Here is a 17,474-nt window from a genome sequence, read left to right as displayed (position 1 = left end):
CTGCCCCTTCAGGCTCACGCTAGAATGACAGGATGTGAAGCCAGTGTCTGGAGCATTTGAATGTCTCCCTGCACCCACCAACATAACTCCCAGCAAGCTCAGGACCAGCCAGCGAGCTCCAGATCAGAGCTGGTGCCTGGCATTTCCTAGACACCCCCTCACCTCCCACATGGCATCCAGGATGCCCTCTGGGCTGAGGCAATTGCAGGGAAGAAATGGGCTGACCTTTGGACGAGAGCTTTATGCAAGCTCTCTCACTGATCACCACATTTATGGTCTGTGACAGTTGTCATTCCTCGCACATTGTTCCTCGATCCTCACACAAAGTACTAACATTAGCTCTCTTGATTGGCTTCCTACTGAACATTCAAGGCATATACATAACATCTTACAAATCTCTTCAAATCTGAGCCCCTCCTCCTGCCCCCAGGGCTCATAAATAAAAGTGGAAATTCAGCTCCAGCCAGGATAAGTCACCTGAAGCAGAGCCACATCTATATTTTACCAGGTGACTCTTAGAAGCTGTCTACAGAGCAAGCTCGGCAAGAACCTGCGGCTAGGCGTGTTTGCACTCCCGCTGGATTAGAGATGCAGGAGATGAAGGAAATGCTGGCAACCCACATGACATGAGGACCCTGATCTGGGTGTGATTTCCTGGCAGTTTTTTTTTTTTTTCTTTCAGTGAGAAACTGGAGAACAGGGAAGACTATAAATGCCAATGTAAAAAAAAATCTGCAGAGCAAAAGTTACATTTCCATAGGCTGTGGGATGTGTCAGGAGAGAAACAGCCCCATGTGCTGGAAGGACCACAGAACTCAGTGTCAGGCAAGCCTGGTCTGGAATGCTGGCTCTGCCAAAGATTCATTTTATCTCCCTGGGCCTCAACTTTCCCATCTTGAACATAAGCGCTTGTGTAAATTAAATGAGAACATGTAAATTATATAAAGCACCAAAGTTAACACCTGAGACATAATGAAAGCTCAAATATTCACTATTAGTAGTAGTATTTTAATCATTAGGAAATGCTTATGATATTCAGCAACTTTTTCAATAATAGTAGGTCATTTGGGAAGCATGTCAAGGCTGGTAACACTGAATAGGGAGCAGGTACTCATCTCTTCATCACCTTTCTTTAATGGCTAAAGTATCATGATTTACCCCTTATTGCTCAATAAAATGAAGTCACCAAAATGTGGCTGAGCTGTCTTCCTATTCACCAGTAAGATTTTCTGCAGTGAGACACAGTTCATGTCAGCTTAGGCAGATTTTTATAGACTCAGAGATGCTTGGGCTCAAAGGGAGCTTTAGCCATCAGCTGGACCAGCCTCCCACCCACGTGCCATCTTCCAGATGTAGAGAACCCATAACCCCACATGGGGCAGTCTATGCTATGGCTGGACAGCTCCTATGGAGAGCAGGTTCTTCCTCTCAGAGCTTCTGCCTGCTTCCTTTACCTTTCCCCCATTGCCCTAATTCTATCGCCAGCAATAGAAAAAGCAATAGTACTACTCTTCCCCTGCAACAGTTATTCATCCATTCAAGCACTTCCTTAGCACCTACTTTGCCAGGCACGTTACTAAGCGGGGGAATTATAAATTAAGCAGGAATTGCCAGCCCTTCAAGGGTTAATGCCCCCTCAGTGTTCTTTCTCCCAGGTGAAAGATCCTCAAATCCTTCAACCTGCCCTCATTTGACCTGTTTTCCAGGTGCCCACCACCAGACTAGCCCCTTCTCGAGCTTGACATACTCAAGTTTGTCAAAGTCCATCTTAAAGTGTGGTGTCCAGAACTGAGCTCAGTATTTTCCCTAAACCTCAACTGGATTTGTAGCCCAGTTCAGCTGTGTCCATGTCAAAAGCAATACCAGTTGTGGAAAAACCTCAGTTGTAACCAGAGTACTGGCAGCCAGGTCCCATTTACTAAGCATGTTCTTGAAGCACATGAAGAAAGAGGTGATGAGGAGGACTGTGCACTCGAAATGACATGATGTCAGATCTCCCTGCCCAGAACTCCCCTCAGGCATTAGTGGAAAGTCTAAGTAACTCTGATCAAAGAGCCTCCCTGCCACTGCCATCCCCCTCTTAGTATCTGCCTTAGGAAAGGGAAGAAAAATAAAGAATAAGCATTCTATGCTGATGGCCCAACACAGTGCTAAACATGGAACTCAGCCCTAAAGGAGGGGCCTTTTTTACCCAAGCCTGTAAGGGGAGAACAGACATAGGCTTCAGAAGGTGATTCTCCAGGTGACAAGGCCTCTTGCTCACCAGTGGCCAGGTTCACCAGTTCACCAGGTTCACCAGTGGCCTCTGACTTGTCGGCGGGGTGGGGGGGATGGGTTTCCTGCTTTAAGGCCTTGGCTGTGATCGTGTGTGAAGGGATAAGCTCCCCCTCATTGGAACGAATAAGGCCTTTGCTGTGATCATGTGTGAAGGGATAAGCTCCCCCTCATTAGAACGAATAAGGCCTTTGCTGTGATCGTGTGTGAAGGGATAAGCTCCCCCTCATTGGAACGAAATCACATTTCTGCAACTCTTGTTGCCCCTTCCTTGGAAGGAGGCCATCCCCTTAGAAGGAGAAGCCATCTCCACTCTGACATACCCTGACAGATGTAGAAACTCCTGCAGATCTTTCAAAGGCCTTGTGCAAAGCCCCTCCTCTCTGAAACCATTTTCCTACACATCGGGCCTGATTAAAGGGAGCAATTGGGAGCCGAAAGATGGCAGGCAGAATAAAGAGGCTCATTAAGAGAAAGTAATAAAACAAAAAAAATGAGTGCCAGGGGAAGAGGAAAAGCTGGGGATAGTAGCAGATGTTGTCGTGCCTCTTGGAAGTCCTTTTACTTTCTTGGGCATAGGAGGAAAAGAAATGGCCTTCTAGAATAAATTTTGCCAGAGGAGTCCTTATTCTTCACAGGATATCAGATCTCAAAGGGATTAGTGAGTGGCTTGCCTAAGGTCCACTGCAGTTTTGCATCAGTCTTCTTTCACTGGGTGCTGACCCACTGCGAGGGTCTTGCCCACACGCTCCATCAGTGTTTCCTGAGTGCTCCTGTGGCTGGGCACTGTGCTGGGGAGGGGGGCGGCTGTAAAGATGATCCGGCCAAGGTCCAGTCCTGGAGCTGCTCACAGGCAAGAGACAAGCCAACAGGTGGAATGGGAGTCGCTGAGGCAAGGGCTTGTCTAGGAGCCGCAGGAACCCCAAGAAGTGCGACCACTCTGCCTGGAGAAACCAAAGAGGGCTTTCCCAAGGAGGCGAACTTTGAGCTCTGCTTTAAAGAGCCCTTCCTCCACCCCCTGCCCCCACCACTCCTCAGGAGCAGCAAGCTTGTGGGCCTGGAGCTGTGGCCAGGATGTCTGGCTGCAGGGAGATGGCAGGGGCGTCTGCGAGGGGGAGGAGAACAGTGTAAGGTGGAGGAGAGAGGAGAGGGGAGCGAGAAAAGAGGGGGAGGAATGGGGGGAGAAGGAGACGGGAGGGAGGGAGAGAGGGAGAGAAGGAAGGAACGACGGGGGAGGGAGGAAGGGAGAGAGAGAGTGAGGAGAGAGAGACAGGGGAGAGAGAGAGAGGAGAGAAAGACAGAGGAGAGAGAGAGAGAGTGAGGAGAGAGAGACAGGGGAGAGAGAGAGAGGAGAGAAAGACAGAGGAGAGAGAGAGAGAGAGAGAGAGAGAGAGAGAGAGCGAGAGCGAGAGCGAGAGCGAGAGAGAGAGAGAGAGATTTGAATTTCCCATCTGGAAGGGGAGCGGTAGAACGTCAGGGCCCGGCTGAGGGGCGTGATTGGAGGGCGCCTTCGCAGCCGCCCGCGGCAGAAGCCGCGGCCCCAGCTCGCCTGGCGGAGTTGCACGCGGCGGCGGGAGCTGGAATAGCAGAAGGAACCACCTCGTGGAGTCGGGCCGGAGCCCTGCAGTGGCTCAGACGGTTGCAGGGACCGCCAGGTCGGTGCTGGCCGAGGGCCGGGAGGGCGGAGCCGGGCTGTGGGCAACAGGGTCCCGGTTCTCGCTTCGAGGCCTTGGGGCAACTCGGGAATCTGGGGAGCACGGCTTTCGGGGGGACAGCTCCCCAAGGCTGCCTGGGCGCTGGATGGGGACTCAGAGGCGGTAGAGGGGACACTCCCGGACGCGCTCTCCATGGTGCTGAAAGGACAGCTCCCTGCGAGGGGCCGCGAGCAGGCGGCTGGCTGCGAACTAAGGGGAGGCGTGGGCCCTAGCCGGAGACTCCGGGTAGAGCCCGAATGGCCGGGGTCCTGGAGCCAGGACCGCCCCGGCTGCGGCGGAGACTCAAGTCTGAACCCAGAGAACAACTTTGAGCTCGCGGGGGTGGGGGACGTCGATCTAAGCTACTTCTGGCTGTGCTTAACCCGAAGCCCGCCGGAGCACGCTTCTCCCAGGAGGAGGGAGTCGCCCCCGAGGGGTACAGTTCGTGCTCCCGGAGTGAGTCAGAGGGCGGCGGCAAGGGGGCGGACAGACCGCAGGTGGAGGGGAGGAGAACGTAAACGTCGACTGGGGATGGGGGACCAAGGGGACTATTTGTCTTTTTCCGGGAGGAGAAGCGGCTTGGGCAGCGTAGTCCGGCGCCTGGAGTCTTCGGGAACGACCCCTTCTGTGCTCTCGCTCTCGTCGGCCTCAATTTGCCCCCTCCCCCAGCAAAGTTTGAAACCGGGCAGGGCCTTGGGGTTGGAGCTATGTGTGTTGGGGGAAGGGGCGCTCTCTGTGGCCCACTGGGAGCTCCAAGGCAGAGTTGCTGGGGGTATAGGTCTCCGAGGGGGTCCGATAGAGGGGCGCCGGGGTTCCTGTCCTCTCTTCTGGCGGGGAAACGGGAACCCCTGGCCACTTCCGCTTTTCAGCCGGGGCCGGCTCCCTACCTCCTCGCATCCTCCGCTGCCCCTCCCCTCCCCCATGCTTCTCCCATCCCGGGCCACGGGGTGGGGACGGGGCGGGGGGAGGAGGTGGAATGACGTCCCCTGTCTCTGCCACTGCCTTTGGCGTACAGTCCCCTGCCACAAGCAAATGAGTGTTGAATTGAGTTGCGGTGAATATAGCCCAGACTTGAGCCATAAAAACAGAAAAACAGCCATAAGGACAACCATTGCAGGTGCCCGAGTCGGCTTGTCAGATGGCGGGGCCCAGTCCCGAAAACCTCCAGGGGCTCAGATGGTCGACCCTGAGCCGGTGCTTGGGCTGGGGCGGGCTCGGAGGGAGTCGGAGAGGGCAAGGAAGCTGAAGGCGCGCCCTGGGTCCCCAGCGCACTGAAGGCAGGGAAACCTAGCCCTACAGCAGCATCCCTCCCCGCCCCCCGCCTCCCCTCCCCCAGTGCAGCGTCCCCCACCCACTCCCACCCCCACCTCCACCCCCACCCCCCTTCCCGCGCAGGGATAGACCAAGACTTCCCGCAGAACCGCTAAGGAGCGCCTCCTGGCGGCCCCGTCAAAATCCTCAACTGTTGGCAACCTGCTGGACCTCAGCACTCCCGCAGGCATATGGCAAAACATCCACACACACGCCTGCACGCACGCACTCATACGATGTCTAAGTCCAGAGTTGCACACACGGGGTCATACTTCCAACGCACACACCCTCATGCACTCGTTGACACGTTAAATTCAACCCAGCATACATGTCCTCAGGATCTACCATGTACCAGGAGATGTAGCCGATTCTGGGGACAGGAGAAATGAAACAAAATACTGGTCCTGTCCTGAGAGGAGCTCAGAGTGACCAGGAAGGGAAAAACAGACAAAGAGAGCACGTACTGGAGGCAAGCAATACTGCCCCAGAAAGTGCCACAGGTCTCCAAAGGGGAAGATGCCCTCACATCTTGCCAAGGAGATCCGGGAAATTGCATGGAGGGAGTGCTATTTGAGAGGGATCTTTGGAAATTAATGCTGCTGATGATGATAATGATGACTGCAATGATGTTAGATAATATGTACCTACTCTGTGCCAACACTGGGCTGAGCACTTTATTTGCATCACTTCATTCAATGCTCACTACAAGCCTTGGGAATAGGTGGTGTTGTCTCCATTTCACAGATGAGAAAACATTGAGTCATTTGCTCAAGGTTACTTAGTAAGTGATGGAGCCAGGATGTGAACTGGCAGAGATGAGGGTAAGAGGTTCCAAGGCTGTGGGAATAGCATGCACAAATGCCCAGGCATTTTCAGAAAGAGTATCTGTTGGGAAATACTACATGCTGAAGTGGAGCCCTGTGCAAGAAGCAGAGCCCTGTACAAGAGGTGGCACACCAGCAGCAAGGAAGACAGATGGGTGCTAGACTGTGCAGGCCTTGAAGGTCAGCACAAGGACTCGCATCAGTTTAACAAGGCCATGGGGAGCCATTGCAGGGTGTGTGTGAATGAGCAAATCTGCCCTTTAGGAAGATTAATTGGACGGCCATGTGGAGGCTGGATGAGAGCTGGGGGAGAGAGAGTTAGAGGTTATGGATAAATCCAGAATCTCTAGGTCCTGAACCAAGGCATTAGCAGCAGTCGGAGAATGGAGGGTGGGGATGCAGGCAGCATTGCAAAGCCACAGCATCTGGACTTCTCCCTGGAATTGTCCCTCGGCACCCCCATCCCAATCTTACTCACCAATTCCTTGTGTGATCTGTTATTCAGCTTCTACCTCCCTAGCCCAGCTGACTGTTGTGAGACCACTGCTGGGACTCCCTTGTTCCCTGCCACAGCCCCAGCACCCAGAACAATGTCTGACAGAAAGTAGATACTCAAGGAATATTTGTAGTATGAGCAAGTGAGTGAGTGAATGAATGAATGAATGAATGAGGAATTTGCTGTCTCTAGAGTTTTCAGTTGAGGTGATTGGGACAAGCCACGCTAGAGAAAAAGATGGGTGTGTGGGGAAAGCCAGGATGAGACTGATCTTTGGACAGATAGAATTTGAGATTCTCCATGTGACAACATCCAACAGAGTTAAATGTGCAGGTTTGGGGGAGGGAAGGCAGAGAGAGGGAGGCATCTGTGGCTAAAGAAGTGCACTAAACCAAAAGGGGTATATGAGATTCCCAAGGGAGACAGAGGAACAGGAGAGGCAGGAAGGGAGAGTTCATTTGGAGAACATCTTCACTTTAAAGGAAAGGAAAGGAGTCAGCAAAGAAGAGAGAGAAGACCTATCTGAAAAGTAGGATGAACACCACAAGAGTGCTGTGTCATGGAATTCAGGAGGAGATTCCAGAAAGCTGAAAAAGGTGGGGGGAGGGAGTCAGCAGCAGCATGTGATGCAGCAGAGGGATGGAGGAGGAGGACGGCTGTGAAGACCCTCTTGGATCTGGCAATGGGAAGGCCTGTGGCGACTGATTATGGCAGTTTCAGGGTTCCTGCAGAGGCAGCAGAGCTCTGGTCTCACAGAGAGGTAGGGCTTGACTGGGAGGTGAAGACGTGGAGATACCACGTTGAAACCACTTCGTCACAAAGTGAGAGGGGTGAGATTAAGGGAAACACAGAATATAGGGAAGGAGTTAAAGAAGGGAGGGGATAAAAGCAACCTGTGGAGAGGAGATGGAAGATGTGAGGAAGAGGGAGTGATGAGGTATAAAGAGAGGGAATCCAGGGCACAGGTGGATGAATTGGCTTCAGCCAGAAGACGGCTTCTTCCTCAGGAGCTAGAAGGAAGGGAGGTTACTGAAGCTCCCACTCACTGACATTAATTGTTTTGATTATTACAACCACCATTTACTGAGCATCCAGCATGTGCAAACACATCCCATAGAGTATTTCTAAAATTTCAAAGTGGCATTATAATTCTCATTTTATAGAGAAGATCAAGTATCAGTGAAGCTAGGTCAATTACTATTGCACAGCTTAAAAAGCAGCAGATTCAAGATGTGAGTCAGGCATGCCTAACCTCAGAGCTCATACCCCTTATACTTTGGCCCTTGAAGTGGGGGAAAGTCACCTGCTGAGAGGGAGAAGGTAGTAGTAGTTTAGGCCTTGAGAAAAGGAGAATTCGTTAGGAGAGTGTAGACAGAGTGAACGGGAGACTGCTTAACAGCTCGGAGGTTCATCCTGGGATTGGGCAGCATGATTTTTGGGCACAGTTGGGAATTTCAGATAAAGAATCCCGGCAGGCTGAAGAAGAGCTATTAGAGCCACAGGAATGTAAGCATTGAGAAGACTCAGTGGTGAGCAGAGGTACTTTGTCAACTGGGGGAGGGGTGGCAGTGGTAAACAATGTCTGATTAATGCATACCTGCAAGCAGAGGTGGCTGGAGAAGGTGACAGTTTGGTGATACAGAAATGGCATGTTGAGTTTGAGTGGTGCCCACAGACATCCAGGAAAGGGTATCCAGGAGAAGGTAAATGTGTTTTTTTACTTATGTATTGCCTATTTCCCTACACATGTATGCATGTACACCCACACTCACATACACACATACATACCTCAGAATGTAATCTGCATGAGGTCAAGGCTTTGTCTGTCCTGTTTCCTGTAAATCCCCAGTGCCTAACACATTGACTGGCATAAAGTAGGTGCTCAATTAATACTTGCTGGATGAGTCAATATATAGGTCTAGGTGTCATCAGTTTCAGTGGTCATTAAAACCCCTAGAATGCATGAGTTCTCCCAGGGAAAGGTTAGAAAGAAAAAAGAGGCAGGGGCTGAGGTCAGAGTTTTGGGGGAAAAGCTTATGTAAGAGACAGGAGGAAGAAGAGGAGTCAGAAAACGCAAAGGAAGAGAAGAAAAGAGGAGAGGAGAGGAAACAGGGGAAGCAAGGACAGGAAAGAACTGAGTCACAGAACCAAGAGACAAGGAGGTTTGGGGGTACAGTGGGGTTGTCAGCAGTTCAAATGCTGCAGACTGCTCCAACAGAGGCACAGGAGAAAGGGCCTGGAAGATCATCTGCTCCAGGAGACAGACACGTCAGAATCACCCAGCAAGTTAGGGATGAGGGTGCAACTAAAGCCTGGGTGCCCTGCCCACCAATTTGGAACATCTCAAATTAGAGCCCTGCATCTCCCACTGCCACCTGGTAATTCCTTGAGCTCTATGTAAACACAGAGTAGGAACCCAAGAGTTCCTGAAATCACTTGATTATTAAATTGTTCATTTCCTGTTCTTAGAAATGAAGTTTTTTCACAATGTATTAAATCAAGCGAAAACATCTTGACTGAGCTGAGCAACCTTCAAACTCAGAATTTGGGGTTAGGCAGGTGGGTTCTCTTGCATTTCTTAGAAAGCATGGAAAGCCTGTTCCTTTTTGGCTTGTTCCACAAATATGTAGTCGGCAACGGCTGACATTTTATGAGCTCCTGCAACACCCCAGGCACTTGACTGGTATCATTCATTCTCCTTCAAACATCCATTCTAGGGCGGCCTTAATACTCCCCCATTTTGCAGGGAGCAAACTGAAGCTTGCCCAGGGACCCACAGCCAGTAAGTATAGCTGCCTGGATTTTGAACCAGGTGTGTCTGATGCCAAAGCCCCTGGGTTTTTTGTTTTGCTTTCTTTTTTTTTTTTTTTTTTTCTGCTACATAATGACTTTCTCTTCCCAGAACAACCTATCAGATGAGATGGCCTGATCACGTAGATAAGCTCTTGGGCCCCATATCATGAAATAATCTCAGTCTACCGATATTACTTCTCATCTTGAGAGAAATGAAGAAAATCTGTCAAAGAACAACCAGTGACCCGGAACTCAGCCAGGTTGCAATATCCAGCCTTGAATCCAACAAGGTTGTAATATCTGCCGCCCTTTCCCAGGAACCTTTTTTCTTCCTTGCAAGGCTGTATGGGACAAAAGGCCTTGGGGAACAGGCCTGGCCTCCGCTTACCATGAAGCTGCTTCACACTTTGGATAGCTCACAGATGTCCCCTCTACACTTGAAAACAGATCTGTGTCTATTAAAGAACCAGTGGAACTGAATGGTTAAAATACAAAGAAACTCTCAAGTTAGAGCACTAGGGTTCAGCTTCTCAGGGATGTGGGGTGAAGATGGTAAGGAGGCCAAGGGGGAAGGCTCTTCCTCCCCCACCTCTACCATTGGAAGAGTTCCACTTTCACATATTTTGCATATTGAGATTCCCATTAAGATTTTATTTGGAGAACACTTCTGAGGCAAAAACAGAACAATAAAAAGTATAATAAAAACCGAAAGTCAGTGATTTAGGAAGAGGGGTAGGGTACTAATGTCTGCCAAGTGCCTGCAAGGCCTGTGCTAGGTAGTTTAAAAGCCCTAAGCCCCCAGGAGGTTATGTCTCCAACACTCCCATGTGAAATTCAAAATAAAAATCGATATTAAGCTATAAAACATAAAAATTACATGTACACTACAATAAAAATAACTTATTTTCCATTTGTCTGATTTTCAAAGTCGGGATCTGTTTATCCAAGCTGGCTGCCCTCATTTGCTCAGCTGCCTCCGATTGGCTGCGGCAGTAACACGGGCTGGTCTTTTGATGGGCTGATCCAGTGGCCCAGGCTGGGCCCCCTCCAATCTCCGCCGGACCCCGGGGAAAGGTGGCATTGCCATTTCTCTCTGAGAGAGGAGGAAACTGGGGACTTGAGCAGGTTAGGGCCTTGCTGAAGTTTCCATGGCAAATAAGGAAATGACGGTAGCATTGGAACCCAGATCTGCCTGACTCCAAGTTCACAGCTCTTTCCAATGCTCCTGGCTTCAATCAAATCTGAACAATAGGGTCAAGATGAAGGGTTTAAAATAGGGACCAAACCGCTTTCAAAAAGCCATTTGGCAGCACCTACGTGTCTGCCCAGTAAATCGCTCTCTTCCCTCTCCTTTTTCCTCTAGCAGGGCATTGGGTCTTGACCTGAGTGATGGGTGCCTGGTGTCTGAACCAGGGTGAGGCTGCTGTCTGTCTAGCTCCACCGCCCCGCCTGCGCAGAGGCCTCTCCCATCTGACTCCCAGTTCTCTTTTGCAGGTTGTCACGTCTTCCCGAGCCAGGCCAGCCAGGAGCGCTGCATGCAAATTCTGCCGTGGGCTAAGGCACGCTAACCAGAGCCGGCGGCATGGACTTCGTCATGAAGCAGGCCCTTGGAGGTGAGGTCCAGCGCCCCACCGCGCCTCCTCAGCGGGTCCGACCCTTGTGGGAGGGGGCTCGGCCCGCCCAGCCCCTCTCTCCCCAGCCCTGATCCCTGGCTGACCCCGCCCTCTCCCTCCCACCCCTTCCTCGTAGGGGCCACCAAGGACATGGGGAAGATGCTGGGGGGAGAAGAGGAGAAGGACCCGGACGCGCAGAAGAAGGAGGAGGAGCGGCAGGAGGCCCTGCGGCAGCAGGAGGAGGAGCGCAAGGCCAAGCACGCGCGCATGGAGGCGGAGCGGGAGAAGGTCCGGCAGCAGATCCGAGATAAGGTCAGCTCTGCCAGCCCGCCCTGGGGAGGGCCACTAGCGGGTAAAACCGGTTCAGCGAAAGTCCCTGCCCGGCCTCCCCTGGATCCCAGCTCTCACCTTCGCCCTAGCTCTCCCTGAGCCTCACTCTTCTCATCAGCAAAACGGGTGTCACAAGGACACCTCCCTCAAGGGATCCTTTTGGGGATTAAGAGAATGCGCGTAGTAGGTACTCCAAGAGGGTGGACCCTACGGTCCACCATTTAGTACTGCAGACCCTTGGGACCAAAAATGAGTGCAGTTCCGAATTGGGGAATGTTCGAAAAATACTACATTGTCCTAAGCACCCTGTGCTGTTAGGTGTCACTCCCAGCGGGTCTGGGGCTGCCACCCTACTCCAGACAGTCCAGTGCATGTCTGTTAGTGCTGTGCAATAAATAAAGGCTAGAAGTAGTCTTCCATTGGTTCAAGTCAGATTCGTCACCAAATTTGGCTCAAAATATATGAGCAAACGCCCCGTGTTCAGATCTTTGGGGATTTCAGCACAGCAGGAAGTTCTCATGGGCAGACGTTAATTTTAAAGGAAACCCCACGCATGGTCTCTCCCACTGAGGACCAGCCACCGTCCTACAGGGAAGACCCCTTATGCCCACTTTACGAATGAGAGAACTGAAGCTCGGGAAGTACTCCTGGCCACCTGGGCCAGTGCTGCATGATCGTGAGACTCCTGCTATCTCCTTGCCCACCCCGCTTCATGCGCGTCTCTGCCTTCCCCCTCCCCAGTATGGGCTGAAGAAGAAGGAGGAGAAGGAAGCAGAGGAGAAAGCGGCCCTCGAACAGCCCTGCGAGGGGAGCCTGACCCGGCCCAAGAAGGCCATCCCTGCGGGCTGCGGGGACGAGGAGGAGGAGGAAGAGGAGAGCATCCTGGACACGGTGCTCAAATACCTGCCCGGGCCGCTGCAGGACATGTTCAAGAAGTAACCAGGCCTCCTGCCCCAGCCCACTCCACCTGTTACTACTTCTTTTTGGTTCTTTCTTTTCTTTTTATTAGGTTAAGTCTCAATTCTGAAGGGGAAAACCTCAGTTGGCCTCTGCCCCCCTTCCCCAGCCAGGGGCTTCTCCCCCTCAGCTCTCCCTCACACCTCCCTTCATTCCAGGGTATCCACCTGCACCCCACTCCCAAGTAGCTTGAAAAAGGGAAGACAGTCTTTCCCCAGCGGGGGTGGGGGGGGGGGCGCTGAACCCAGGGCCAAAGGCACTGGGAGCCCCCTCAGGAAGCCTAAGGTCGTGCTAGTGTGGTGACCCCTATACGTTCCTTCATGCTCCCCACTGCCAGGAGGACCACTGTCCCCAGTCAGCCAAAGTAATGACACATTCCAGCCCTGCCCAGCATGCTGACCTTTAGCCTCCAACCCTCAGTGGGCCCCCAGGTCAGGGCAGGGGCACTGAGTGGCCTGGCTCTGAGGAAGGGAGTCAGGGGAAGCCTGTCCCGGGAAAGCCCAGGCTGAGAGACCCCGGGTCTGGCCATGCTGGGATCTGGGCAGGAGGCTGGGGCTCTCCTTCTTCCATCTCCTTGGTGACACCCAGCCCAGGGGCACCCCCTTCTCCAGCCCCCACCTGGAGAGACATGGCCCCTGCCAAGCTGGTCCCTCCAAATGGATCCTTTGTGGACTTTAGCTCATCTGTGGAGGAGCCCCAGGTAGGGAAGCCCCTTGTTCCTCACCCCCACCCCACTTAGGTCCTGGGCCCCCACTGCCAGGCTGGGCCCAGCTTGCTCAGCCAAGGGGCCGCCCAGGCCCCCAGAAAACACTTGGAGCCATCGGGCAGCGATGGTCTGTGCCGTGGGGAACACCCTCATTGGTGTGGCCAAGCTGCCCCCATTCTTATCCAACCCTCTACCCACCCTGTCCTGTCCATGCGCTTCCAGGGCCCCATGGTCCTCAGGAGGACCCTTCCTGGCCAAATCCCCAAGCCTTTGGTGAGAAGCCAATTCCCGCTTGACAGAAGGCACCATCCATTAATCTCATTGGCCAAGGACAAACTCTCCTCTGGCATGTCTGGGACTGGCATTTGTCCCCCACTCAAATTATCACAGCTTTCTGCTCAGTCAGTTGTGTGGGGATGGTGAGGGAAGAGGGGTCCAATGAGGGAGGAAACTGTATCCATGCATGCATGATAGTGTGTGGCAGAGACTGTGTCAGAGATTGCGTGTTCAGAGATCATATGCATATGTGTAGGGCTAGAGCGTGTGTGTGTCTTGAGATTGTGTGTGTTGTAGTTGTTATATCTATGTGTTACAGATTGTGTGTTAGCCTTGTGTATGTGTGATTGATTGAGGTGGTGTATTTGGGTTGAAATTGTGTCATGTGTCTGTGCTATCCATCTCGTGTTTAGAGGCTGTATATGTTAGCTTGTGTAAGAATGTGTTTTCAAAATAGCGTGTGTATTGGGAGTGATGGGTTTGTGTTAGGTGTTGTAGAAGCGTGTGTTTGAGAGAATTGAGAGATATTTGAAGGCTTGTGTGTGCATGTTTGGGGGTCTGAAAAGACAGTTACGTGCATGGATGTGTGCTTGGGGAGAAAGAATGTGGGTAAGATGTCCCCTCCCAGCCCTGAAACCACTGGTCACAGTTGGCCACTTCCAATAGGAGACCTTGTCCTTGGCCTCCCACCCTTGGGGGGTTCCTGCCTGAGGTCCTCAGAATCCCACTGCGACAGACCTAGGCAGTGCCCCAGGAAGCCATGCTGGGCCCCCGCCAGGGCCTATCCCAAAAGCAGGGGCCAGGGAGGGGGCGACTTGCCTGCCCCTGAAGCCCCTGTTCCCACTGGCCCCAGTTTGCATTCTGCAGGTTTTCCATTTTAGTGGATTCTGCTTTTATTTCAGAGACAGACATGTGTCTTCTCTGTCCGTTTCCAATAGGTAAAGCCATATCAGTTAGACTGCAATACTTTAAACACGAGACAAAACAATCCATATGTTTAGGGAACCAGAAAAGTCCCCTGGTCTGTCCCTTCCTTGGGGAGCAGGGCCTCGGCAGCTCCAGCTCCCTGGACTTACCTTCCTCCCTGCACCCCCGCCCCCTCCTTGTGCCCCTGTGTCCAGCCCCCCAGGGGCCTGTGTCTGTGCCTGTGTCTGTGATGGGGAGCCACCTCGCACCCCTGTTGTCTGCTTGTCTCTTTGTGTCTGTTATCCTGGGCAGGATGGTCATTCTCAAGAATCCTGGGGTCCTGGGCCAGAGACAAGCAGGGCCCAGTCCAGGGGCCCCAGGCCTCCCCAGTCCCTGTGTGTGAGCCCCGCTTGGACACAAGTGTTCAGAGGTGCCCCTCCGCCAGTTGACAGGAACCTTCAAACCTCGATGGTGATGCCAGGACACAGAGAGGACCAGATAGGTAGCAGAGACCAAGGCGCAGGGCACTTCAGATGAGCAGGAGAACCCAGTCAAACCAGATATTCCAGGTGGGCTGGAGGGACCCCAGACCCTCAGAGGGCTGCCCTGGTGGTCTCCACAGTGCAGTCCCTCTGTATTCCCAGAGAGGGATCAGGGCTTTCAGGCCCACCCTGATGCCTGCCCTCCAGGATGGCTGGTTTAGTCTGGGTCCATGCCCCAGACCCCTCTATCTGCTCTGGGACAGCAGGACTTGCGGTTTCCTGGGGGTGGGTATGGGGGAAAATTTCTGCCTGGCACACACCTGGCTCCAACTACTGCCAAGTGATCACTCTTAGGCCCAGGGGAACACAATGACTGTTATTACTGACGCAGACCTGGCTGTGGAGAGCAGCTAATGTGTGGCCCAGAGAGCATGTCTGTGTGGCACACGTAGTGCATAGAATACGTGAGAGTTGCTCTAGCAGGGGTGGGATCCTCACAGGATCCCCTGGGAGGTGAAGTGTGCGTGACCCACTGGGTGGGAGAGGAATGAGTGTGCACACATAAATGGGGCAGTGTGCATGCAACACATTTAGGGGAGGAGTGGCCCCAGAATTCAGCACACACAAGGGAGAGGACCCCCAGATAGGAAAATAGGAAGGAGCAATCATTTGTAGATGGGTGAAAAAAGAATGAGGTGCAAGGGAGCGTGCACCAGGTGAGGTGAGCGTGTGTGCTCTTGGGGAAGGGCCCAGGCTCCCGTGCCTGGGAGGCGCTGCCAGAGAGAAGGAAAAAGGCAGCTGCAGATCGCCCTGGGATGGGCACCGGCGACGGGTCAGGACGGGTCAGGATCTCCAAACATGGACGTCCTCCCCTCCAAATCCAGAAGCTCCCAAAAGGTGTCCTTAACAGCAAGGCTGTGCGGGGTACTCCTCCAGACGGAATCAGGAAGTGGAGACGCCATCCCAGGTGTGTGAGAGAGAGAATGAAAAAGAGACAGCAGTATTGCAGCCCAGAGCCCCTGTCAGGGGACAGCTGGTGGGCAAAGCAGCCAGCCCACAGCCTTGTGGCTAGAGTGCAGTGCGGTGGGCCCCAGCTCCAAGAGTCCAGCACCCAGCTGGCAGGGTTGCCCATCCCCGCTGGCCACCTGTTCCATCCTCTAGGGTTCCACAGGCCCCTGACCACACAGGGAGGCTGAGGTCAGCCTGGGCTCCCAGGCTTGAGGACATGCCTCCCACCAAATGTCCCCTGCTCCAGTCCCACTCCTGTCACCCCACGCTCTTCACTGGGGAGAGAATGGGAGGTGCTCGTGCTGGCCCTGGGTGGGAGCGGGGAGTCCTGGTAAGACCCAGGTGAGATCGACCATCCTGCTCGCGCGGGGGAACCCCTTTCCCACATTTGTGCTGTGTCATTGTTGCTCTGCTTCCTTTCAATGTGTCAGTGCCTGGGGGGAGGGGAGGAGCACCCCCTCAGCCCCCCTGAACCTGACCAAAAGCCATGGCTGTTGCTCCCTCCTTTGTATGATGCAAATGCTGAGATGTACAAAATCAACCATGACAACAAAGAAAAAGACCTTGTACAGCAGCTCTCTGTCTCTCTGTCCTCTTCTGTCCATCGGCACCACCAGGAACAAACAGGGGCACCGACTCACCAGGGCGGAGGCAACCCACAAAGCTCAAGAGGCCCCAGAAAATCTTCAGTTTTACCCTGACTTCTAGCCAGGACCCCATGGAAAGGACTCCAGAAATCAACCGCGGCCAGAGTTGGGACTGGGCTCAGGGTTCCAGGATCTCTCTGCCTCCCTGCCTTCCAGAATCAATTCTTCAGCCCCAGGGACTGAGTGGTCCCTGTGGACCCCCTACACACAACATCCCTGACCACCCTTTCCCCCAGGACCCTCAGGGTGCTGCTTCCTGAGAATGCTGCCAAGTCACACAGTGGGCAGCGGCCTGTCCTCATTCATTCCCCGAACACTGAGGGAGACCTGCTCCCCGCAGGCCATGTGCAGGAGGCTGGGGTCCCAAAGAAAGGACACCACTCAGCATTCCTCCTGGACACAGCCACTTCCCATGCCTTGGTGAGGAGTCAGGACCATTCCAGAACCCCCTCCGCCCTTACCCTCACCCTAATACCCTGCCTTAAGTTAGGTCCCACTCCTCTCAGCTTGGCTGGGCCCTTCCCATAGCCACACAATGGTCTCCCAGCCCCCACCCCTCTCCTTCCATGCACCCTCTCCCGCCACCCTGCCCCTGCCTGCAAGGCGCATCCAAAATGCAGACTTCACTATGTCACTCCCTGCCCAGAGCCCTCCAAAGGCCAATAGGAAGGCATCTGCCTATAGGATAACATGCAAATTGTCCAAATGGCCCTGTGTGATGTGGTCTCAACCTGCTGATCAGAACCCACACCCACCTCTGTGCTCCAAGTGCCCCAGTCCCCCATCCATACCGTCTTCTTGGCGTTTGCATATTCTGCCCCCAGTGCCTGAGATAGATGGTGCCCTTACCCTCCCTGGTGCTCCCGGGAGCTTGGAGCTCCCTCAAGCTCCAACTCAAACATCACTTCCTCTCTGAAGCCCACCCTGACCCAGCCCGTCCCCCTGACCAGAGCAGAGGCTCTCATTGCACTCGCAGCCACAGAGCATCATGTCTGAGTGTTCAGACAGCGCTGGATGTGTTTACGGCTCTGTCACCCAGCAGAGTGATCTTGAACAAGCCACTTAACCCCTCTGAGTGTTTGCTTATAAGTGAAATGGGATGATAAGCATTGCTCCAATCTCTACACTTGTTGTGAAGAGTAAATGGGGTCCTGCAC

At 53.3% G+C, this 17,474-nt stretch overlaps 1 protein-coding gene across 2 annotated transcripts in view; it reads left to right on the top strand.

Annotated features, from left to right (window-relative positions):
* The window catches only part of CPLX2 (complexin 2), an 84,133-nt gene extending 71,676 nt beyond the window's left edge, over nt 1-12,457 (top strand). The window contains exons 1-4 of one of the 2 annotated variants that reach the window (XM_010388358.2): nt 3,770-3,929; nt 10,887-11,005; nt 11,142-11,317; nt 12,077-12,400. In XM_010388358.2, the coding sequence (XP_010386660.1) occupies nt 10,975-11,005; nt 11,142-11,317; nt 12,077-12,274 (405 nt within the window). In that variant the 5' untranslated portion in view covers nt 3,770-3,929; nt 10,887-10,974 and the 3' untranslated portion in view covers nt 12,275-12,400. Of the gene's footprint in view, nt 1-3,769; nt 3,930-10,886; nt 11,006-11,141; nt 11,318-12,076 lie in introns of those variants that run through there. The other variant, XM_010388359.1, reaches the window with a different exon arrangement.
* The last annotated feature ends 5,017 nt before the right edge of the window (nt 12,458-17,474 follow it).

The sequence above is a fragment of the Rhinopithecus roxellana genome, chromosome 3, assembly GCF_007565055.1.
Source record: "Rhinopithecus roxellana isolate Shanxi Qingling chromosome 3, ASM756505v1, whole genome shotgun sequence".
Classification (NCBI taxonomy): Eukaryota; Metazoa; Chordata; class Mammalia; order Primates; family Cercopithecidae; genus Rhinopithecus; species Rhinopithecus roxellana.
Note: the sequence above shows the minus strand (reverse complement) of the source record. Positions and strands in the feature narration are given on the sequence as shown.